Source organism: Apodemus sylvaticus, chromosome 7 (assembly GCF_947179515.1).
Source record: "Apodemus sylvaticus chromosome 7, mApoSyl1.1, whole genome shotgun sequence".
NCBI lineage: Eukaryota > Metazoa > Chordata > Mammalia > Rodentia > Muridae > Apodemus > Apodemus sylvaticus.
The window spans coordinates 84,522,650-84,545,781 of NC_067478.1; the positions used below are offsets into that span (position 1 = coordinate 84,522,650).

At 55.1% G+C, this 23,132-nt stretch overlaps 1 protein-coding gene across 9 annotated transcripts in view; it reads left to right on the forward strand.

Annotated features, from left to right (window-relative positions):
• Positions 1–23,132, forward strand: part of Phldb1 (pleckstrin homology like domain family B member 1) — a 50,065-nt gene that overhangs the window by 14,567 nt on the left and 12,366 nt on the right. For 2 of the 9 annotated variants that reach the window (XR_007978845.1, XM_052188508.1), the window contains exons 5-18: positions 1,966–2,091; positions 3,663–5,014; positions 8,158–8,439; positions 8,782–8,931; positions 9,021–9,158; positions 11,585–11,713; positions 12,070–12,225; positions 16,320–16,430; positions 16,588–16,677; positions 20,788–20,928; positions 21,041–21,143; positions 21,612–21,656; positions 22,256–22,550; positions 22,634–22,757. Coding sequence is in view for 8 of the 9 variants with exons in the window: in XM_052188508.1 (XP_052044468.1) it covers positions 1,966–2,091; positions 3,663–5,014; positions 8,158–8,439; positions 8,782–8,931; positions 9,021–9,158; positions 11,585–11,713; positions 12,070–12,225; positions 16,320–16,430; positions 16,588–16,677; positions 20,788–20,928; positions 21,041–21,143; positions 21,612–21,656; positions 22,256–22,550; positions 22,634–22,757 (3,242 nt within the window). In the remaining variant the exon portion in view is untranslated. Of the gene's footprint in view, positions 1–1,965; positions 2,092–3,662; positions 5,015–8,157; positions 8,440–8,781; positions 8,932–9,020; positions 9,159–11,584; positions 11,714–12,069; positions 12,226–16,319; positions 16,431–16,587; positions 16,678–18,817; positions 18,986–19,404; positions 19,546–20,787; positions 20,929–21,040; positions 21,144–21,611; positions 21,657–22,255; positions 22,551–22,633; positions 22,758–23,132 lie in introns of all 9 variants that reach the window. The other 7 variants (XM_052188515.1, XM_052188509.1, XM_052188510.1 and 4 more) reach the window with 7 other exon arrangements.

The window sequence follows — 23,132 nt, forward strand, 5'->3', positions numbered from 1 at the left end:
CTGAGTGTGAAGGGGGGAAGGGCAGGGCAGTGTATCCAGACTGTAGGTGCCAGGGAAGAGGGTCTTTAGGTACCCAAAGCCTCCTTGGGTGGTACTGCTTGGATGGAATCCACCCTGCCTCCCCACCTGCTGCCCAGTTCGGACTGCATGGAGAGCCACAGCCCTAGCCCCCCTCTCACTCTAGAGTTGAATGAATCTGTCTAGACCCTTCAAATTCATCATTAATTAGACTGTTAAATATTTGGCCAAAAGGAGAGGTGGTGACTGGCTTTCTCTGAAACAGCTGTGGTTGTAATTAGGTGGGTGGCTTGGGTGACTATTATTTATCCCAGTTATGATTACTATGGGATTAGCTCCTCTGATTGGTGGCTTGGCAGGGAAGGCTTTCCCTGTTCTCTTAACTACCCATCAGCCTTTAGAAGTGCTGGTGCCGTCTGCCTGGGAGGGCCTGTGGGCATACCAAAGTAGTGGGTGGCTTTGTCCGCTACAGTGGGCATCTTAGAGTGTCAGTCTCTCAGGGTCCAGGCTTCCAGGATCAGATCTCCGAGCTTAGTAGGGGTCCTGTCAAAGTGCTCCCTTGGCCTGGGATGCCCCTTGCCCTTGCAGCCTCCCTGAGCTGAAACTGCCTCAACGTCCTGGAATGTAGACTTCCCTGCCAGTCTTATCCCAGACTGGCGTGAAGCACGGGGCAGCATGTAGGACCACATTGGGTAGCCAAGAGGTTGGGGCTGGGAGAGTGGACAAACTGGAAGGCTACATAGTAGAGAGCCCTGGGGCTCTGGCTTCTTTCAGTATAGCAGGAGTCTGGGACACCTGGCATGGCCAGGAGGAGGAATTCTGCCAGCCAGGCTTAGGCGCCTGTGGGCACACCTGCTGCTGTGCAAACTCCCAAGCCCCTGGCTACATTTTCTGGCACCCACATACCCATCTCTTTCTATGCACTCGTACTTCCTGGGCAGGACTGGGCTTGTATCTCTTGCCTGGGAATGTGCTTGGCTGAACTGGCCCAGTGGCGGAGAACTGGCTAGAGTCTATGGGAGACCAAGATATAGCTAGGGGATGCTTTGCCTGAAAAAGAGAAGAGTTTGTTCCCTAGATGCTCAGAGAGGGTGGCAGCCCTCCTGAAATCATACCATGGGAAGGGATCCCACTAGGTGTTGAGACTCACCTGTGTGATTGCCTGATCTGTGGGGTTTTGCTTGTCCCATATCTTACAGGTTTGTGTGTGTGTGTGTGTGTGTGTGTGTGACTCTGGAAGATACTGCCTCTAAAATTAACACTTTTACCCAAGAGGCAATTCGGTGAATCACCGGTACACATTTGGTGTTGGATGTTCATTCTTCCTTTTTAAAATGTATTTATTTTATGTGTTTTGTTTGCTTGTTTTATGAGTGTTTTGTCTGTATGTAAGTGCACCGCATGAATACCCAGTGCACTCAGAAATTAGAAGGCATCATAGCTCTTAGAACGGAGGCACAGATGGTTCTGAGCCACTTTGTAGGTCCTGGGTACCAAGAGCAGCAAGAACAGCATGTCCTCTTCCCCACTAGCCATTTCTTTAGCCCCTGAGTGTCCTTTTTTTCCCTGAAGAATTTTTTCCATTTCTGGGGTATTTTCACATATACAGTTTTATTAACCCTGGGAGATCTGGTAGTATCAAGTGTCCCGTTTTCTGTGAGAGAGAATTAGCTTGGAGGTGTAGTGGTGTCACCTGAAAATTTCATAGCTAGTGAGTAGGACTCCAATTTGGGGATCTTACCTGTCAGTGACCTTTCCTATTCTGACTTGTGCCGTGGATCCCATCTCAGGACTCCATTGCAAAGAGAGGCAAGGCCGGGTAAGCGTTGTGTGGACACCGTGTGAGTCCAGGCAGTGGTGGCTCTGGAGGACTGAGGGAAAGCTTGCTAGTACTGCGGCTGGGGTTGCTTCATCCCTGCCTGCACTAAGTGAGTGCGTTCTCTGCAGGCTGCATGTTGTGTCTGGGTCAGTCCACCTTCCTGCGCTTTAACCACCCAGCCGAAGCCAAGTGGATGAAGAGCATGATTCCAGCAGGGGCCCGGGCCCCAGGGTCCACCTACAACCCCGGCTCTGGTAAGTAGCCAGCTGGAGCAGGTGGCTGGGTAAGTGGCACCCCTTGGACATGTGTCCTTGCCTATTCCAACCACTCTCGGAGCGTTAGGGCAGGACAATACTGATGGTCTGGGCTCACTGCCACCTGCCACGGGCTGGTAGAGACTGCTAGGCCATAGGGCCACTGGAAAAGATCCAAAGCGTTGCTGCTTGGCTGAAACTGGGAAGTCCTGTGCCTTGAGGGCACATACAAGGGTCTGTTAGCCTGGAACCCCGCTGCCTTGAAAGATGGCACTCCCTTTTGGGACCCATGTCATCTCAGGAGGGCTTCACTTGAATAGTATGGTGAACCCTTGGTAGCCTCTGGGGTGGGGCTGGGGGTGTCCCACCTGCTGGTGATCATGTCCAGGGCACTCCTCAACCCTCAGGCCATGCCATGCTGACCATGACTCAGAGAGCAGCTGCAGCCAGCTGCAGCCTGTGTGTGAATTATTGATCCCTAGAAGAGAATTGGTGATTGTTCTAGGAATCAAGGCAGGCCCCTCAGCAGGCTGCCTAGGGGGCAGGGCGGCTAGCTGTGTGTGTGCCATCCTAGACTCCTCCACAGTGGCGTTCAGATGTCTGTGGGACTAGAGGGCCAGTGCTGGTTCTGTGGCAGGTGGGCACTATGTCAGGTTCACTGGATGGGGTGGTTACTAGTGACCTACGTAGTCTGGTGACTTCAAGAAAGGCAAGTGGTCACTGGACACACGTGGGGCCCCCTCTGACTAGGACCCAACCACAGCCTTGCAAACCCATTCTCGTCTTCCTGTCCCCTGGCGATTCACTTTGCCCCTAACTCAATCTGGGTCATGTCACTCCTTTAGCTGTTTATTGCTTCTGAGGATTCTGAACTCCTGGATGGTTGACAAGGGCTAGGGCCCGGCAAAAGCCAGCTCTTACTGGCGTGGCTTAATGGAATAATTGGAGACAATGAACTGCACCTCGAGGCTCCTCAGCCAGGCTTCCAGGCACAAGCCATTAGCAGATCCTTCTCTTGCGGTGGCTCGGATAAGCTGGTCAGCATGGACTGCTCATCCAGCCCTGGAGCCCCCCACCCCCAGCCTCTGACTAGTATCCTTTTAGACTCAGAAGCCTTGGAACTTCTGGCCAGCGTCCACAGTAGGTCCACATCTCTTTTGTAGTGTGCCTACTTGCTCTCCCTAAACGAGAGGCCCAGAAAGCTGGAAAAACCAAGGCAAGAAGGATCGTATTGTTGGAGCGAGTTAGAAATGACTTTAAGTAGAAGTAAATACCTGGTACTGTTGCTGACTCTGTCCTGAGTCATTCAGAGTTAGAGCCAGGAAGGCCTTGTCTATCATTTCCCTTTATAGGAGGGGAACCCGGGGCAAGAGAGTTTGGCTAAAGCTGCAGAACAGGTCAGTGGCAGAGTGGGTTGGGACCAGAACTCAGCTCTCCTGGCTCCTCCTCCAGAGCCCTCGCGGCCCCAGTGCCCTAGGATGAGGCTGGATGGTGCTTTCTTGCTTGTTGCATATATGTGGCTCCTTAGAGCCAAACACTTGAGCTTGAGGCCTCTTTGTATTTCCCCTCAGCTGAATCAGAGAGCCTGGTCAATGGGAACCACCACACAGCACAGCCTGCAACCCGGGCACCCTCAGCCTGTGCCAGCCACAGTTCCCTGGTGAGCTCTATTGAAAAGGATCTGCAGGAAATCATGGACTCGTTGGTGCTAGAGGAGCCCGGAGCTGCAGGCAAGAAGCCTGCAACCACGTCCCCGTTGTCGCCAATGGCTAACGGCGGGCGCTACCTGTTGTCCCCTCCAACCAGCCCCGGTGCCATGTCTGTGGGCTCCAGCTATGAGAACACCTCTCCAGCCTTCTCTCCACTTTCCTCGCCAGCCAGCAGTGGAAGCTGTGCCAGCCACTCACCAAGTGGGCAGGAGCCAGGACCTTCTGTGCCCCCACTGGTACCTGCCCGTTCCTCCAGCTACCATTTAGCTCTTCAACCTCCACAGTCTCGCCCAAGTGGTTCCCGCTCCTCTGAAAGTCCCCGGCTGGGCAGAAAAGGGGGTCACGAGAGACCTCCCAGCCCTGGTCTCCGAGGTCTTCTGACTGACAGTCCTGCAGCTACAGTCTTGGCTGAGGCCCGCAGAACCACTGAGAGTCCCCGGCTTGGTGGGCAGTTGCCTGTGGTGGCTATCAGCCTGAGTGAATACCCATCTTCCGGTGCCCGCAGCCAACCCACCAGTATTCCTGGCAGCCCCAAGTTCCAGTCTCCAGTGCCTGCTCCCCGAAACAAGATCGGCACACTCCAGGACCGACCTCCCAGTCCTTTCCGTGAGCCCCCGGGCACAGAGCGGGCACTGACAACCAGCCCCTCTCGACAGCTGGTGGGCAGAACATTTTCAGATGGGTCAGCAACTCGTACCCTCCAGCCACCTGAGAGTCCCCGCCTGGGCCGGCGGGGCCTGGACAGTATGCGGGAACTGCCCCCATTGAGTCCATCTCTGTCTCGAAGGGCTCTGTCCCCACTGCCAGCCCGGACTGCCCCAGATTCAAAGCTAAGCAGGGAAGTAGCAGAGAGCCCCCGGCCCCGGCGCTGGGCAGCCCACGGGACTTCGCCTGAGGACTTCTCCCTGACTCTAGGAGCACGGGGCCGCAGGACTCGGAGTCCCTCACCCACCCTCGGGGAGTCCCTGGCACCCCGCAAGGGCAGCTTCAGTGGCAGGCTGAGCCCCGCTTACAGTCTGGGCTCTCTTACTGGGGCTTCACCTCGTCAGAGTCCCCATGCTCAGAGGAAGCTTTCCAGTGGGGACTTGCGGGTACCCATCCCAAGGGAGAGGAAAAACAGCATCACAGAGATCAGCGACAATGAGGACGACCTCCTGGAGTACCACCGTCGGCAGCGCCAAGAGCGGCTCCGGGAGCAGGAGATGGAGAGGCTGGTGAGCCTATGCCAGGGATGCCTCCACTGTCCAAGGCAGCGCCTCTGCCAGGGTGTGGGCGGGCCAGCTGGCAGAACAGGGCCTGGGCTGATGCAGGATGAACCATCAGGTTAAGTGACCTGTATCTCATGATCCTGGTGTCCTGAAGAGGAACCATCTTTGAAATCGCTAAGGCTTCCTATATTTTTTAGTTTTGTTTTGGGTGTGTGCAGGTGTCTATGCAGGTGTGTGTCTGTGTGTGCAGGTATGTGTGTGTGTGTGTGTGCAGGTGTGTGTCTGTGTGCAGGCCAGAGATGAGTGGACCAGTGGCTTCCTCACTGAACCCGAGACATACTGGTGGAGCTGAACTGGCTGGACAGCAGGTCCCAGGGGTGTTCTGTCTCTACCTCCCCCAGCATTGGAATGACTGCAGGATCACTGACTGCACTCAGGTCCTGGAGAGCTTTGCCGGCAGAGCCATCTTCTAAGCTCTAAATCTTGGTTTTGAATTTTTGCTAATTTCATATTTGTTCTCCGGGAGATCATTTGTTTTGCTGTGTGAGTTAGGTTGGTAGTATTTACCTGAGCGCAGTGTTTCAGGAAAACACAACATTTATGGAGAAGTCTTGCATCCCTAAGTTTAAAAAGCCAAGTTTTGAGGCTGAGGTCCAGTCAGGAACATTAATTGATTTGGCCTTTCGTTTATATGATTCCAGGCCTTGAACCTAGGACCTTGGGCATGTCGGGACATCACTCCAGCATTGAGCTGTATCCCAGCCCTAGAATTATTTTTCTCTCCTGCTCCTCTTTTTTTTTTTTTTGGTTATGTGTGGCCCAAGTTGAGCTTGTGTTCATGATTTTTCTGATTGTCTTCTGAGTAGAGATTACACACGGGTGTGTCACCATGCCTGGGCTGGGGTTGGGGGAATCCTTCTTTTAAACCTTTATTTATAGTGTGTGTGTGTGTGTGTGTGTGTGTGTGTGAGTTGATGGAGGTCTATGCCGTGATGAGCATGTAGAACCCAGAGGACAATTTCTATGGAGTCACTCTTTCCTTTCCTTCATGTGGAATTCAGGGATCAGCCTCAGCTCGGACTTAGCCTTCAGAAAAGTTCTGGTTCCCTTTCTTGCTTCTCTTTGGCATCTGCAGATGGCCGCGAATCACTTACTGTGGCTCAGATTGGTCCTCTAAGAGTGTGGTGCTAAGGAAGAGGGCAGGACAGGGTGGGCAGGCCCCTGGTCTGCCTCCGTGATTGTATGTGTCTGCATGCATAAATGTGGGTGCTGTTGAGTCTGGGTGTGGTTCTGGGCAGCTGTTCTAGAGATGGCATCTGAGCTGAGAGGGGGCTGGGATTCCCCCAAATAGCATAGGGAGCTCCAGGGGCATTTGGCTGCTGTGTATATGCTCAAAACCCACACACAAGAACATGAATTTCCCTTCCTTCCCTCAAGAGCAGAAGCCCAGAGTATTTTGAGACACAGGTACCCTGGAATTGGTTTGAGGGGGACGTTTGTCTGAAGACTCTGGGAAGAGACTGGTCAGGGTGGAGTGAGGGTATGGGACGGTATCCTTGTGGGAGTCAGGACCCCTGGTCTTCCTTTGTTACACCTTCTTGTCAATGTTGTGCTTTGGTGGTCCGGGCTCCTCATCCCAGGAGGGCAGATGAGCCTGGCATAGTCAAGCGCTGGTCCCAGCCTCCCCACCCCCATCGCCACACACAGGTACGCACCTCACCACCAGCCCCAACCTGCCCCACCTGCCACTTTAAGTCGGAGGCTGCCCGCACCCTGCCCCTCCCACCTCAGCCAGGCTGCTTATCTGGGTCCTAGGGCAGGGGTGAGGCATTGGGCCGGCCTCCTGGGTGCTGAGGCTTGGTTCCTGGATTTTTATGCCACAGAACAGGGCAAGCAGCAGGAAGGAAGCTGGGTAAGTGTTGTGGGATGGGGAGGTGAGGCCAGAATAAATAGAGGTGGTGAGAGATACTTGGGATCAGAGACCCCAGGAAGCACTGTAAGGCTCTGGGCTTGCAAGCCAGGGCTTGGGTGTTACAAATGGGTCAGCAGGATGGGAACCAGGAATGTGACCGCCGTAGTTCCCTCCAGTCCTGGGCACCTGAGAGGCAACCGTATCCGTGTCAGGATTTATAGTGAGAGAATAGAGGGCCAGGCCATAGAGTCCTTGATCACACATGGCCAGCTTATGCTACCTTAAGGAGCAAAGGGATGACATCCTGAGTGACTTGGGGCTGAGGTGCAGCTGGAAAGACTATGTCCTTTCTGCCTTTTCTCTCTGCGTCGGGGCTGTCAGGTCCTGTGGCCCCTGCCCTACTTTCCAGCCCCGGCTGTCTGCAGGTGCCCACCCAGCTGTACACAGACTGTGCAGACTATGTTTATCTCCGTGTGTGTTCGTGTTGGGGCTGGTGTCTTAGTGTGTGCCGACCTGTTCATGCTGATGTACCTCCCAGGGCACATGGAGTGTCTGTGTGTGCCTGTGTGATAGAACTAAGGTGTCAGTGTGCCCTTGTGCCCGAACCTGTGTCAACACGAGCACTCAATGGCTCTGTGCCTCATTGTGGTCTTTTTGGTTTTTTGTTTGTTTGTTTTTTTGTAGCCTGGGCTGTCCAGATCTCTCTGTACAATAGGCTGGCCTCAAACTCACAGAGATCCCCCTACTTCTATATCCCGGGATTAAAGGTGTGTAGCACCACCACCACTTGGCTTCATTATGGTCTTTAGACTGCTTATCCTGTATGTTCCCGTGTGTGTTTGGATGTCTCTGTGTGGCTATGAAGAAGCCTCCTCCTAGGGAGAGTAAACAGAGGCAGGAGGGCCCGGCCAATGGACAGGTGACATGTGGCCAACCTCTCTTGCCTGCCTCTTTCCCCTCTGTCTCCCATAGGTTTTCCTTTTAAGACAGGTTCTCACTATACGGTCTTTGACTGAGTCTCACACTGTAGACCAGGCTGGCCTCAGATTCTGAGATCTGTCAATCTCTGCCTCCACAGGGTGCTATGTATCACCACCAGGTCTCCCACCGTTCCTCAGGTTGAGGTCATCCTCATGAAGATGAGCCCAGAGTTTCTAGGGGTCAGCACGCCCCAGCTCAAGCCAGATTGGGTCTCAGACTTCTGCTCCTCACATTCTGCCCTGTCCTTTGTCCCTAGGAACGCCAGCGTCTGGAGACCATCCTGAACCTGTGTGCTGAGTACAGCCGAGCTGACGGGGGACCTGAGACTGGGGAGTTGCCCAGTATTGGAGAGGCCACGGCAGCACTGGCATTGGCAGGCAGAAGGCCCTCAAGAGGCTTGGCAGGAGCCATAGTAGTCTCTGGAAGGAGTGGCGAGGAGTGTGGCGGTGCCTCCCAGCGCCTGTGGGAGAGCATGGAGCGCTCTGATGAAGAGAATCTCAAAGAGGAGTGCAGCAGCACAGAGAGCACCCAGCAGGAGGTGAGGGGGCCTGGGGCGGGGCCAGTGTGGTGGCAGTGAAGGGATCAAGACTTGGGTGAGACCAGAAGTGAAGAACTGTGGGTGTAAGGAGGGAAAGGAGGTGACCATGACTTTCCCAAGCTATAAATGTGCTTTATGACCTGTTTTTCCTCTGGGCCCCACCCAGCCCTGGCACTCTGGTAAATCCTTTCCCTATAGCTGAGCTCCCAGACTGGCAGGGAAGTGGCTTCTTGTTTTGGTCTAGTTATCCCTTCCAAGAGCTTTGAGGAGCCAGTGATCCGCCCTCTTAGTCTGATCCTGGAAAGTTCTAGACTTCTCCCATGGTGCTCTCCTCCCCTCCAGCATGAAGACGCTCCTGGTGGCAGCGGTGCGAAGCTCCAAGGGGAGGTGCTGGCTGTGGAAGAGGAGCGGGCTCAGGTTCTGGGGCGCGTAGAGCAGCTGAAGGCCCGAGTGAAGGAGCTGGAACAGCAGCTGCAGGAGGCAGCCCGAGAGGTGACCCGGCGGGGAGAAGCGCAGGCCCTGGGACGGCCCCACCCTTAGTTCCCCCCATCCTTGACAAGGATTTTGATGTCTGTGTCTAGGCTGAACTGGAGAGAGCACTGCTGCAGGGGGAGAGGGAGGCGGAGCGAGCACTGCTGCAGAAGGAGCAAAGGGCCGTGGACCAGCTGCAGGAGAAGTTGGTGGCCTTGGAGACAGGCATCCAGAAGGAGAGGGACAAGGTAACCCAGACCTGACTACCAAGTGGCCCAGGAGAAGGAGCTATCCCTTTCCTGGGGATGGATATCCCTCAGCATCTATCCAGCATACAAAGTGCTCTGTAGCCCTCTAGGGACAGGGCCTTGTTCTCTGTGGAAGAGTCAGCAAGCTTGGATGGGTATTGCCAGGGCTGGGCTGGTGTTTGGGGTCTAGATCTCTGTGCTACCTCTGGTTGCCTGGGTGTATGCCATTCTGGAGCCTGTGTGGGTTCTTCTAGGAAGTGCCGAAGCCCTCTCTTGGGCCGTGAGCACAGCCTGAAGGACTGCTGCTGCTGGGGCGGGGGGCATGACTCGGGTATGGAGCCCGCCATGAGGAGAAACCTCCCTCAAGCATGCCTCGGGTGCTTAGGATGTGGTCTTTGGGAATTGGCCCACAGGCCTCTGTTTCCTGTCATCAGGCTCTGCAACCTGCCATCCCAGATGGTCCCGGCCCTGCCCCTGCCCCTGCCCCTTTCAGATTGAGTGCCAGTCTTCAGGGGCTGCTCCGTCCCACTGGGGTTGTGCCAGCCGTATCCAAGATGCCCAACGGCGTGCCAAAAGCTCCGAAGTGGAGAGGGTTCATCTATTTCTGGATTTGACAGTATTTTTTTCTAAGAAGTTTAATTTTCCTTCTGGATTATTTTTGAGAGTTATCTTCCTCTTGTTCTCGATTTTGTGGATCTTAAAATTTCCATTTGCTACCTTTTTTTTTAAGTGGAGCTTTGGCTCTGGCCCCCAAAACCACACTCCCAGATTCTGTGCCAGATTAACCCTATGCTTGCCGACCAGGCCTGCACTAACGCCCCCTCTAATCACTGTCCTGGGCTCTCCGCATGCCCCTAACTGCCAGGCCGCCCAGGCAGAGCTGACTTACGCCAGCTTCACTAACCCATGGGTGCCTTTGTGCCCCTGGCCGCTCCCCTCTAATGTTGCCTCCTTTTCTTGGTGTGGGTCCCCATTATCAGAAAGGAACTGTCAGGAAGGCACAGCTTAGTGGAACACTGACAGGAGTATAAGTGTGTGTGTGTGTGTGTGTGTGTGTGTGTGTGTGTGTGTGTTGCAGGGAGATGTGCATGACCAAAGAGATACTCGGTCCAAACAACACCTCCTACTGGAAAGGTCTGGGCTTTGCCTCCAGAATGTTGGCAGCTTACTGCAGGGCAGAGGTTGGAGGTGGAGCGAGCTGTTGGTCCTCCTGCCTAGCTAGCCCTCTGGAGCTGAGTAATAAGGAGGCCCAGACGTAGGCACAGTCTTAGAGGGCTTGGACAGGGCCTTTCTGAGTGGCTGGCTACACATTCTTGCTTTCCTGAATCCAGATGTTCCTTTCCCTACCTCTACTCCTGAAGCCACCTAGAACACAGGATCATTTAAAGGCAGTAGTGTCTAGACTTCAGGACAGGCTTGACTGAGTGAGGCCTTCCCTCCAGGATGGGTAGGTGAACTGGGCCGGTGCAGCATAGGGGTCTGTTCCTTAGGGGTAAGGCCTTCGACCAGCAGCTCACTTAGCTGAGATTGCTCACGGGCCTGGACTGTGCCTTCCCCCGGGTGCAAGTGTTCAAGGCGTGATGGTGAACTGGTAGTGGTGGTGGTGCTGATGCTGATGGTGGTGGTGGGAAGGTTCTCTTGACTTTCCTGCCCAACTTCCAGCCCTGGGCCCCACTCTGGCTTTAGAATCAGTAATCACAGTTTCTCCTCTGCCTGTCCTTCAGAGGGGTGACTCACCAACTCCTCCCTCGTCCCCCTTTCCGCCCTCAGAGGTGTCATCTCGCCCCAGACAGAGCCATCCACCTCCTCCCTGTATCCACTCCTGGGGCTCCTATTACCATGGCAACAGGCCGAACTAATTGCAACCCTCATCCCTACTGAAGTTCAGCCTGCTTTGCTGGCACCCCACCCCCACCCTGGGCAGGAGGGGAGGGAGGCCGTGGAGGTTGGGCTGGGGTCCCCTTGCTGCACCGCTGTAACTCTAACAACTTTAGCTCCATGTTTACTCCCCAAATCCTGTATTTAACCTTTCCCTCCACCCCCATTTTCCCCAGGGTTAAATTTTGGTCTCGGGACAGGATTAGAACTCGAGGCTCGGTATTTGCCTCGTTCCATCAGCTTTAACTTCAGTTTGGAGCGGAAGCGGAAGGTCCTGTTTTAGGACCTTCCTGAACATTTCTAAAGGGACCAACATTTCCACCCTGCCCCCACACCTCTGCCTTTGTTACACCGTCCCCTGCCCGAGTCCCGTCTTAAACCTCTGCTTCTTCTCCTACTCTCTTCCGTCTCGCTGCTTGCCCCCCCCCCCCGCCCCCGCTCCCGGTGTGTACCCCTGTGCTCGCCCCTGCCCCCCGCGCCGGGCCGGAGTTGAGGAGTGTGTGTTCTCTCTCCCCTGTGCCCCGCCTCCCTCCCCTCCCGCCGACCAGGAGAGGGCGGAGCTGGCCGCGGGACGGAGGCACCTGGAGGCCCGCCAGGCGCTCTACGCCGAGCTCCAGACGCAGCTCGATAACTGCCCCGAGTCAGTGCGGGAACAGTTACAGGAGCAGCTGAGAAGGGTCAGTTCTACCAGCCCCCTCCCCCGGCCCCCGTGGGCCACCACCCAGACCGAAGATAGGAGAGCGGTGGGACAGGACCACCTGGCCCCTGCAATACTTGCCGGATAACAGGATCGGTGCAGTGGCTTGGAAGGGGACCGGCAAGGTTGGGTGGGGATCAGCGCTCCAGACCGCGATGTTCCGCGAAAAGGGCGCTCAGCCAACAAAGTAGAGGGAGTTGGGCGGTGGGACCGGTTTCTTCCCCAGTTTCCCCGGGTCCAGCCCCCATAACTCATGGCTCTGTGGCCTGGCTTTGCTGGCCCAGAGTGGCTTTGAGAGCATCCCCACACCCAAACACGATGTCACTGTCGTTGAAGGAGGCAGACGCTCTAGAGACTGAGACAAAGCTCTTTGAGGACCTGGAGTTCCAGCAGCTGGAGCGGGAGAGTCGCGTGGAGGAGGAGCGGGAGCTGGCCGGCCAGGGGCTGCTGCGGAACAAGGCTGAGCTGCTTCGCAGCGTGAGCAAGAGGAAGGTGCGCACTGCTCACTTGTGCGTAGCCCGGGTGCAGGATGGAGGCTAGTGACCCGGGGTTGAGTCACAGCTTGTGAACGATACGAAAGACACCTTTTTATGTCTCTGTTACTTAGTTACTATAAGAATGAGAACTATAAGGCTGGTGTGAAATTAATGTGGAAAGGCAGAATAGCCGATGATGGTGGCCCGGGCTCAGCAAGGAGTTACTATTAGTAAACCCTGGCTGTCCACAGTCTCTCAGGGGAAAGTGTGATTGCTCAGGCTGGGAGCTCTCAGTAGTTTGTCCAGGAAGAGGGTGGAGGCTGAGTCTGTAGTTGAGGTGCCTTTCTCCTGCACTCGAATGTCACCTTATGGTGTTGGAGATCCAGCCCAGAACCTTCTGTATGCTAAGCACATATCTGCCATTCCGCTATATCTCTGTCATTCAGCTCCATCCCTGTCCATGCGCTTCTAGAGCTGTTGGAAGTTCTGGGATACACACAGAGACCTAAGATCTGGATGCTAGCCTATCTAGGAACAGTATCCACCTGGGTTCCTGCTTTGGTCCCACTCAGACAATATGCCAAGAGAGAAGAGGGAGCATTGTCCCTGGACAGCTCTGATTTGCTAAAGCTGTAGTCTTAGCCACACCAGGCATAGACAATGACAGAGGATGGGCCTTGTGTTAGCTAGAAGCAGGTAAGGGTTAGGGGCGTGGCTTAGGTGATGCCAGAGTCTATGGCTGACACCAAGGCCCATATAATGTGCAGTTTCCTGGTTACAGTGTGGGTGGAAGGGAAGGACAGCAAAGTCTGGGGAGTAGGGTTCAGATGGGAGATGGGGACTTGCTGGCCAGTGTGGGGTGTGCTGGTAAAAGAGAGCCACTGGATGGCATAAATTCAGATCCCTGAGCTGTTCTGCTATAAAGAATGTGCCCTTGGGGGCAGGAGAGATGGCTCAGTGGTTAAGAGCACTGGGGACTTTTCCAAAGGCCCCACATTCGATTCCCATTCCCTACTTGGTGGTTCACAATCATCTCTAACCCCGTTTCCAGGGGATCCAACACCTTTCCTGACCTTCTCTGGCTGTATGTCTACTACACAGTACACAGATTCACATGCACACAAGTACATGTAAAATAAAGTAAATAAGTATATTTTTAAAATGCACTCACTGCCCTGCTAGAAGATGCAGGAAAGGAAGAAAACTACTATTTCCCAAGCTCATGTGGCAGATCCATCTAGGACCACCCCGAGTTTTCTTGTGCTGTTCTTAGGGTATTGCCTAGTTTTATAGGTGAGTAACTAGGACTCAGAAGCTACCTGTTTGCACAGAGCCTCTGTCATATAAGCTTCAGAGTCAGGGTGGGAACTGAAACCCACCAGGCTTCCCGAGGCTGCAAAGCCCGAGGCATTTCTGCTGTGCTACATGCGATCTGGGTTGGCATTTCTTCCCTGTTCTTCCTCCTCACTTGGAGAGGATACAGCCGGTAGCTCCAGATCCACTGATTCCCTGGAGGTCCTGGAGGGTCCAGGGACTCTGTCTCTTCTCTTTGTGCCCAGCCTAGGGCTGGGAAGCCAGCTCAGGCTCTGACGCCTGGACTGCGCACGAGTGTGCGTGCGTGCATGCGTGTGTGCGTGTGTGTGTGTGTGTGTCTGTCTGTCTGTCTGTCTCTGTGTGTGTGTGTGTGTGCGCGCGCATTGTGACATTCATTCCTATACTGGTGAGCTTTGCCCAGTCCTTGTCCCTGCAGAATTTCCCTCAAGCTCTGTCTTCCCTGGAGTGTCTGTTGACTGTGGTTCAGAGCAGTTGAGAAAGCTGTGCTACGGGTCTGGTTCTAGTCCTAAGTCCACCACCACTACAGTAAATCTTAGCTCCTAAACACGCCAGTGTTCTCCTCTCTAAAACAGGCATAAAGCCCCCGCTGCATAAGGGTAGATGGAGTAACAGATAAAACACTCTGCACACCCCCAGGCCTCCTACGTTCCAAGTAAACTCCGGCTGCCCCTGGGAGGATTCCCGTCTGCTGTTTCCGGTTTTGCGTGGGCTGACTCCCAGGTTTAGGATCCTCCCTTCCTTGTGCCTTCCCCTCCCGTGTGCTGCCGCTAAGTGACGGTTGCACACCTCCTGAGATTAATTCAACATGTTTTGCTTAGCTGTCATTTTTTCCTCTCAAAATATTTTCATTTATTTTTTAGCATGTGGTTGTTGAGCCAGGTCCTGTGCTAAGCCCTGTTGGGGTTCTGGAGACAAGACTGACACTGGGTCCTGCCCCTGATCTTACAGAGAAGGCGGGGCTAATTTGGAGACATGGTCATAGATCACAATATGATGATGTAGATGGATATAAACTCCTGTGAATGCTGGGCTGATGTGATGGCTCAGCGGTTAAGAGCACTGACTGCTCTTACAGAGGTCCTGAGTTCAATTCCCAGCAACCACTTGGTGGCTCACAGCCATCTGTAATGGAATCAGATGCCCTCTTCTGGTACCTGAAAACAGCTATTGTATGCACATAAATATAAGTAAGTAAATAAATAACCAACCTAGCTGGGCAGTGGTGGCACACACCTTTAATCCCAGCACTTGGGAAGTAGAGGCCAGGTGGATTTCTGAGTTTGAGGTCAGCCTGGTGTACAGAGTGAGTTCCAGGACAGCCAGGGCTACACAGAGAAACCCTGTTTCAAAAACCAACAAACAAAAACTAATGTGAATGTATAGGCAGGGGCAAGAAACAGGATTGCAAATCAAGGAAGGCTTTGGGGAGGAGGCAGCATTCAGCCTGGCCTTGGAGGAGGAGCCTTGGAATAGCGGAAAAGACTGGGCTGGTCCTCATCCCAACAGGGTGATCGACTAAAAGTCCACGGTGGCACAGTTTAGAGTACGGCACAGTGAAGCTAGGTGCCTGGAGGGACAAGCACACAAGCAGCGAATTCTCTGAGCCAAGTGCTGGCTAAGGAGTTTGTGTTCTAGCCTGTGCGCAGTGAAGAGTCACGGAAAGTTTAGGGATGGGGGCGATCCGGCCTTCCTATTTATCTGTGTGCTTCGTTTTCTTGGCTCCCCCCCACCCCCCCACCCCGCTTGTTTGCTTTATCTGAATGGACGTTCTGCCTGCATGTGTGACTATACACCATGTGTGTGTGTTGGATCCCCTGGGACTGGAATTACAGGCAGTTGTAAGCTGCTATGTGGGTGCTGGGAATGAATCCTGGTCTTCCAAAAGACCCACCAGTGAACCCCGAGCCATCTCTCCATTCCCAGATTGTTGAGGTTTTGTTTTTGTTTTTTTTTAAAGTTACTGAAGAGCCATTGTTGTGGTCCACACTGGGGTTCTTAGGATGTGTCCCAGTTTCTCTGGTGACTGAGGCATGGAGAGTGCCTGAGCCCGGGAGCCAAGTCCAGCCCGGGGTGCATGAGACCTGGTCTCAGAACCAAAGGAAATGGTGGCATGATGGTTCAGAACTCAGGAGGCTGAGGCAAGAGGATTGCTGTGAGTTCAAGACTTGCCTACACTCCGAAGTCAGCTTAAGGCCAGCCTGGACTTCAGAGTGCGTTAAAGCAATCCTGGACTGTATTGGGACTTTTAAGCCAGTCTGGGTCATATAGCAAGACCAAAAGACCAAAGTCAAGCAAACAAATGACTCAAGTAACACAGGATTCTTTTCAGGGTGGTTAGGAAATTCAGAGAAGCAGACAGGGCTCAAAGGTTATTTTCGGACCACGTAGAAATATGGAGTGGGTCTAGAGATTGTGAGAGAGACTGTAAGGGAGCAGGAAGTGGAGAACCTGGATTCCTGGATGGCAGTGGGGATGGGCAGAGGGATAACTTCATTGTTACCAGGCTTTGGGAGCTGTTGGCTATGGGGTGAGGGAAGGGCCAGGGGATTGGCTTCATCATGCCTGATGAAACAAGGGTCACTGACTGGGGAGGAGAGGAAGGAACAAGAGAAAGAACTGACCTCCTTAGCCAGAATTCTCCTGGGGTGAGTTGAGGCCAAGTGCGAGCGTGTGGCAGTTGCCTTCACAGCTTCCTGGGTCTCTGGACAGGAGAATCAGTCAGGCTGTGGGCTGAGTTATGTCCCTCCAGGGCCTGATTACATCCCGTTTCCTCAGGAGCGCCTAGCAGTACTGGACAATCAGGCTGGGCAGATCCGGGCCCAAGCAGTACAGGAGTCAGAACGTCTGGCCCGGGAAAAGAATGCCGCCCTGCAGCTCCTACAGAAGGTAGCTGGCCTTGGGTCCTGAGGTGCAGGGAGTGGGTGAGGGAGAGGGTGAGGGAGAGGGTGAGGGAGAGGGTGGAATTGCAGCACAAGAGTGGGATGCGAGTCCTCACAGGGGTCCTCCCTCCTGTGTCTCTGACCCCTGCTATTCTGGGCTCCAGGAAAAAGAGAAGCTGACTGTACTTGAGAGGAGATACCATTCGCTCACAGGTGGCAGGCCTTTTCCGAAGACCACCTCTACCCTCAAAGAGGTAATGTGGCCGGGTTAGCCCCAGCTTTGGGTTCAGGGGGCATCCTGTCAGGCTCCAGAGTTTGGTGTGCCGCCTTCCTGGGTGGTTGAGTTCCGGGTGAAGTTTCTGAACTGAAGAGATTTGAAGCAGATAGCCCCAGAGGCAGACCTTCAGGCCTCCACAGCCGATGACTGGCCTCTTACTTAGCTCACCCTGTGGCTGAGAGGCCCAGGGGCCTTGAGGTGGAGAGCTCAGGATTTAGTAAGGTGTGGGACTAGGTGGACCCTACCTAGGATACTGGGGTCTAAGGCTCCTTACCCTGGAGCTCCTGGTTGTCTGTCTGTCTGTCTGTCTGTCTGTCTGAAGCTAGGCTTTCAGCTTGGAAGTGGGCCTTGAATTGAATGCTTCTTTCCCAGACCTTTATATGTGGCGTGAGAAGTCCAGTCAGGAAGTGTCTGGTTTCCTGACCTTTATTTCCCCTTCTTCAGCCCCACTGCCCAAGCGATTTAGGCCTGGGATAGGGCAGCTGAGGTGAGCGTCAGGGGTGAGACTCCCTCTCACCATGTTTCCTCTTGTAGGCTCAGCTACTCATCTCCGAGGCCCCAGACATAGGGCTGGAGACCAAAGCTGTGGGCCAGTCCCCAAGGTCTTCTGAGGCTGGGGCCTCCTCTGTCCCCTTAACCCCTCCTGCTTCCACTCAGCTCTGTCCCCAAGCACAAGAGGTAACCCACCCCTCACCCCACCTTGCTCTGCCTGCTGCCTGCCTGCCTGCCTGCCTCCAGCTCTTTCCAGGGAGGACTGAAGGGCGTGTGGCACGTCCTTCCGCTGGCAGTTTGAGAGTTTGTGTGATGTCATTTGTGGCTGAGGCAGCCCATGCAAAATAACAGCATTAATTTGCATGTCATCTGCATGCCATTCTCAACTCTTCACAACACACTGAACTCACTGAACTCTTGGCCCATCTCCCTTTTCTTTGACCCCAGGAGGTCATCTGGCTCCGGGGCTGGATTGGGCACCTTGGATAGGCAGCCTGGGGGTCTCCTTTGGTGAAGGAAATGTGAATGGCCAGGACCCAGATAATCTCAGGACTTAAGGACAGGTGATGGAGAGTCACAGTCCCTGTGTTCCAACTTCCAGTGAAGTGGGTTGACCTCTTTCCACAGTCTTACCCTGAACAGTCGGCCCGCTTTTATGCTAGCACCGAGATTGCTCTCTGCCAAAGCCAGGCCTGTTTCTCTGAGCTTGTCTTGCTCAGGCCTTCTAATATCTCCACTCCCCTGTCTCTGTTCTGATGATCGTCCCCTGAGGGCCTTTCCCCTTCCTGGGCACTGCTGAGTGCTAGTGCTTAATGCTGCATACGTGTGCCCAACCCGGATGCCCAGGGTGACAGAGGCAAATGGGGTTCTAAGATCTGGGTCCTGCTTTTCCCTGGGCTTCCTCAGCCCAGGGCCAATCCACAGATGGTTATGTTGGGTCTCCAGGCAGCAACTAAATGCTATGCTAGCCTCTAGAACTGAGGTGGAGTGGAGCTGTCCACTGTCTGTTCTGCCTGCCCCTCTCAAGCCCACTTTCAATACAGCCTTTGTGGCCGTAGTTGGCTACTGAGCTGCCTACCCTATTCTGGTCTCTGCGTTGACATGAAGTGATTAAACCAGCTTGGCATGGAGTGTGGGGTGCTGACTACTTGGTTGAGATTGTTCATTTCTTCTCTGTCCCCCACCCTGGGCATCCCAGGAGTCTGTGAGCCCGGCTGGGGTTCCCCAGCTGTGCTCTTGCTTCGTCCCCAAAGCTTCTGCTAGCTGCCCCAGCAGGCTCCCCCAGTCCCTGCATGACAGCAAGGTACCAGCCACAGACCGTACCCACCTATGCTCAAGGGCCTCAGTTGACTCTCAGCCTGGGTGGGGGCCAGGGGCAGACAGGGTCTTCACTTGGCACTGAGGGTCGGCCACGGTTCGCTTTCTTCCATTGGCCCGGGAGGCAGGCCCTGCCTCCTGATCTTCAAGGAGAGAATCTTGCTGAGAGGATGCTGGCTCTCTTTTCCAGGGCTGGTCTCCCTCTATGCACCTGCCTTTCCCCTCCCCCATGGTCAGGGCCATCTCTTGGGTTCTACTCCCGTTGTTAATCTTTTGTATTCCCTCCTGTGGTTGCCCCTTCTCTCAAGTATGTGACGCTTGAGCAGCTAAGAGTGATGTGGGGCAGCCCAGCCATGCCCCCAAGCCCTTCGCCAGGCCTGCCTTCCTGGGCTTCTGCCTCCCAGGACTTGCTTCCCATCACCCGTCTTCCTCCCACGCTGCCCGCTTCCTCCGCTTCCATCACGCCTTCGTCTAAGGTTGGTGGTCTGTGTGTCCTTCCCACCCCCATTCCACCGCTGCTGTGACTGTGCCTTACCCTGCTCACTGGCCTCCATGGTCTAAGCCAGCTGAGGGCCTAGGCCTGTGCCTGATGCCTGCCTGCAGGCACTGGCTGCCCTGCTGCTAACGCAGCACGAGTCAGCGCTGTGGAGCTTGTACCCCCGACTGTTTGTTTCTCTTTGCTCTCAGCACAGCCTGCCCAGATTGTCTCACTGTTTTTCTCTTCCTTCTCTTTACTCTCCTTCTCCCTTCCTCCCTCCCTCCCTCAAACCTTCCTTCCCATGGCCCCGACATGGCCTCTCTTTCCCTTCCCTTCCTTGCCTCCTTCCTCCTCTATCCCATCTCTCCCCTCCTTGTCTTGGCCTTCCTCTTCCTCGCCCGTCCCCTGCCCCTCCAGATGGAGAAGCTGCTGCTCCCTGCTGTAGACTTAGAGCAGTGGTACCAGGAGTTGATGGCCGGGCTGGGGACTGGCCTTGCTGCAGCCTCCTCTCGCTCCTCTCCCCCGCCTCTGCCTGCCAAAGCTTCCCGTCAGCTGCAGGTAACCCTCTCCACCTGTCTTCCTCAGGGCCTGTTCCTGTCTGCTCTGAGCACCCCTGCCAATCCTTCAGGTTGGCATATGCCTGGGGTCACGGAATCAGCCCAGCAGAGCAAAGAGGATCCCCCGGGGCCCCGAGAGGGCAGCAAGGCCCCTCTCTTGGGCAGCCCTGTTGCCGTTCTAGTACCTTGGGCAGCGCCTGGGTCCAAGGGGAGGGAGTTTTCTCCAGGGATGCCCGCCTACTCAGATCTAGCACTTGACATACCCTTGGGCCTGTCGCAAGTAGGACCAGTATGACCTGGGGAAGCTATTTTGGTGTTTTGTTCTCCTGATCTTCCCAGGAGGCAGAAAAAAAGGTATAGGTTCTCTGAAATGACAGCCCCGGAGAAGAATATCTGAGTCTCCAGCAATGAGCTGGCTCGTCAGTGGGAAGGGCGCTTGTGTACTCTCCCACCAAATTTTGCTCTCTTGACATGTCATAGTGCCTATAATCCCACCTTCAAAATTCACTCTTCGGTGAAAGAGCTGTATCTCTGAGGCTATAGCCTCGGCTAAATCCTTCCCTCTGGGGAGATTTTGATTCATGTAACACATGTACCTCTACTGGATGGAGGCTTGGACAAGCTCCGATGCCTTGAATCCCCTCCAAAGGCTTTGAGGTAGATGGTGTTATCGCTCAGTATATAGAGCAAAGGCCAAGGCATGGAGGGGAAAGGGTCCTTTAACCCGTGCTGCTCAGGCGGAAGCACTGGAGACTCAGCTCCCAACTCCAAAGAGCAGATTCACTGCCTGTCGGTGCCGAGAGGGAGTTTGGTGGTTACTTGTCTAGCTCTGCCCTTGCCTTTACAGATGAGAGAGCCCAGATGCAGGGTAGGGAGGTGTGTGGCTCAAGGCCGCTCACCCGGTCTGGGAATGGCAGACCCGTGACTCGGAGCCTGGCCTCCTCTTAGTCTCTTGCACGGCTCTGCCCAGCTGACAGTAACTTCCTGCGTGGCTCAGTTTACAGGTCCAGGGTTGGGCTGGAGATTGGCTCATGGAGGAAAGGCCTGGAAAACAGGCTTGGCAGCTGCCAGTAGCATCTATCCACTGTCCTTGCTTGGGAGGCTCAGTCTTACTGTCTGCTAGAGACAGAAGGTCTTCGGCCCTGTGCCAGGGTATACCTTGGATCACAGCTGGGTTAGGTGCTGTGACGTGGCAGCCAGTGGGGAAGCTGGGAGGTCACCGGACAGTGTCTTCCTCCTCCAGGTTTATCGCTCCAAGATGGATGGTGACGCGGCCAGCCCCCTGCCCAGGACCCGGAGCGGCCCTCTCCCCTCCTCCTCAGGGTCCTCATCCTCTTCTTCACAGCTCAGCGTGGCTACCCTGGGCCGTAGTCCTTCCCCAAAGGTCTGAGGACGTAGGGGATGGTGGGGCTGGAGGTAGCCATGTTGGGCAGAGGCTAAGAGTGGAGTTGGGGCCTGCTGAGCCCCAATACCAGCGCTCTTACATCCCCTCCCAGAGTGCTCTGCTCGCCCAGAACGGCACCAGTAGCCTTCCTCGCAACCTGGCAGCCACGCTGCAGGACATCGAGACCAAGCGCCAGCTGGCCCTACAGCAAAAGGGTAAGCGGCTACGATGCCAGCCTGTCCCTGCCTCCGTTCCCCGGGGCAGATCCTCTGTCACCTCACGCGTGCTCGGCCATCTCACAGGATACCTTTCCTGTCACTGGGGATTGGGCAAGAGCAAAAGGGATTAGATCTCATAAAGATCTGCCTGGGACTTTTCAGAAGACCCCACACACACACCAGGCTGGGATGAAGGGTCTGAGGGCCTGTGACATCTTAGAGAGCCCAGCCAATAAGGGGAAGTCTTGGTTGAGCAAGTAGGGCCGACTTTGGAAGCAGAGGGGTGGATATGGTGTTGACCTCCAGAAGCAGTTTCCCGAAACACCGGCTCCTCAGACAGGAGTCCTGTGGCTGTGTGTTTCCGTTGTTTTGAAAGTCCGTGTCTATGCCTCTCTCTCTCTCTCTCTCCTCTTACCCCCTCTGTGTCTCTCTCCTGCACCCTCTTCCCTGGGCCCCCCACACCAGTCGAGTTACCTCCTGCCGAGCCCCTCCCACCCGAAGACCCAGCAGGTAGAGCATTGGTTCAGGACATTGCTTTGGCCAGATAGCTCCTGCCCTGACATTAGCATGATGTGTTCTGCCCAGGCTCTGCTGCCTGCCGGCATAGCCCTGGGCCTCGCTGGGCTGGAGTGCCTGGCTCGCTTCACCCCCAGCTCACCTCCCCTGTTCTCCCCCCCACCCGCCCCCCAGCCTTGCTCCCCGTCTCCTCGCCATCCCTCCTGCTCTGGCTGTATTCGCTTCTGCACTGTTCAAGGGTTCCCACCAGCTCCCCTCCCCCTTCCCCAGGAGACATGGTGGGTGCATGTGCCCTGCTCATCCGTACAGGCCTCAGCTGACTGGCGTGCTGCCTGGGCATGGCTCGGGCAGTTCTGGTGCCCTGTGTGTACTCAGGATGCAGAAAGAGGCCTGAGGTCAGACCGCAGACACTGGCCCGCACAACTGCACAGTTGGTAGGGTCACGGTCTGGAGCTACGGGAACTGTGTGGAAGCTGTGGGGGGCAGGGGCTGCTCTATGTTAGCCTCTCCCTGCTCACCTCCTCCATGATGCTCCAGTGTTTCCTTCCCTGGTGAGGGAGGAGCCCTCTGTGACTCCACTGTCCCTCCTGCAGGACACCAGGTGATCGAGGAGCAGCGGCGGCGCCTGGCCGAGCTGAAGCAGAAGGCGGCAGCAGAGGCTCAGTGCCAGTGGGATGCCCTGCATGGCGCAGCTCCCTTTCCACCAGGCCCCTCTGGCTTCCCCTCACTCATGCACCATTCCATCCTGCACCACCTGCCAGCTGGCCGGGAGCGCGGAGAGGAGGGCGAACACGCATATGACACCCTGAGCCTGGAGAGTTCAGACAGCATGGAGACCAGCATCTCTACAGGGGGCGCCTCAGCCTGCTCCCCTGACAACATGTCCAGGTGCCCCCTCCCTCCAGCCCTCTGCTTCTGCCCCATGCTCCTGAGCCCACTTGACACGCACCCTCTTTCCCTTCCCTTCCTAGCGCCAGTGGTCTGGACATGGGCAAGATCGAGGAGATGGAGAAGATGCTAAAGGAAGCTCATGCAGAGAAGAGCCGGCTCATGGAGTCCAGGGTGAGGCTGACTGGAGCCAGGAGGCAGCAGGTGGTGAGCACGGAGCTGCCCTCCGCCTTCCAGTGCCTGCACTGTACCCCAAGCCCTTCCACCCACGCTAATTATGCACATTTCTCAGATGTGGCACGGGACACTTGGGCAGGCTACAGTGTCCCAACCCTGGGGAGCATAAGCTAGGGTCACCTTGTTTAACCACAGGTCTTCTGTTGTTGGGGATCTCCAGTCTTGTGCCCCATTCTGTAGACCTTGTGGGAACCTAAGTAGAGGGACATTCTCCTCCAGAACAGTTAGGAAAACAGGAAGTCAGAGTTGAGGTAGAAGACAAAAAAAATAAATAAAAGGTATATAAGCCAAGGCAGACTTGTTGGCTGAGGGAATCTAGGGGGGAGCTGGGGCTATACAAAGAGG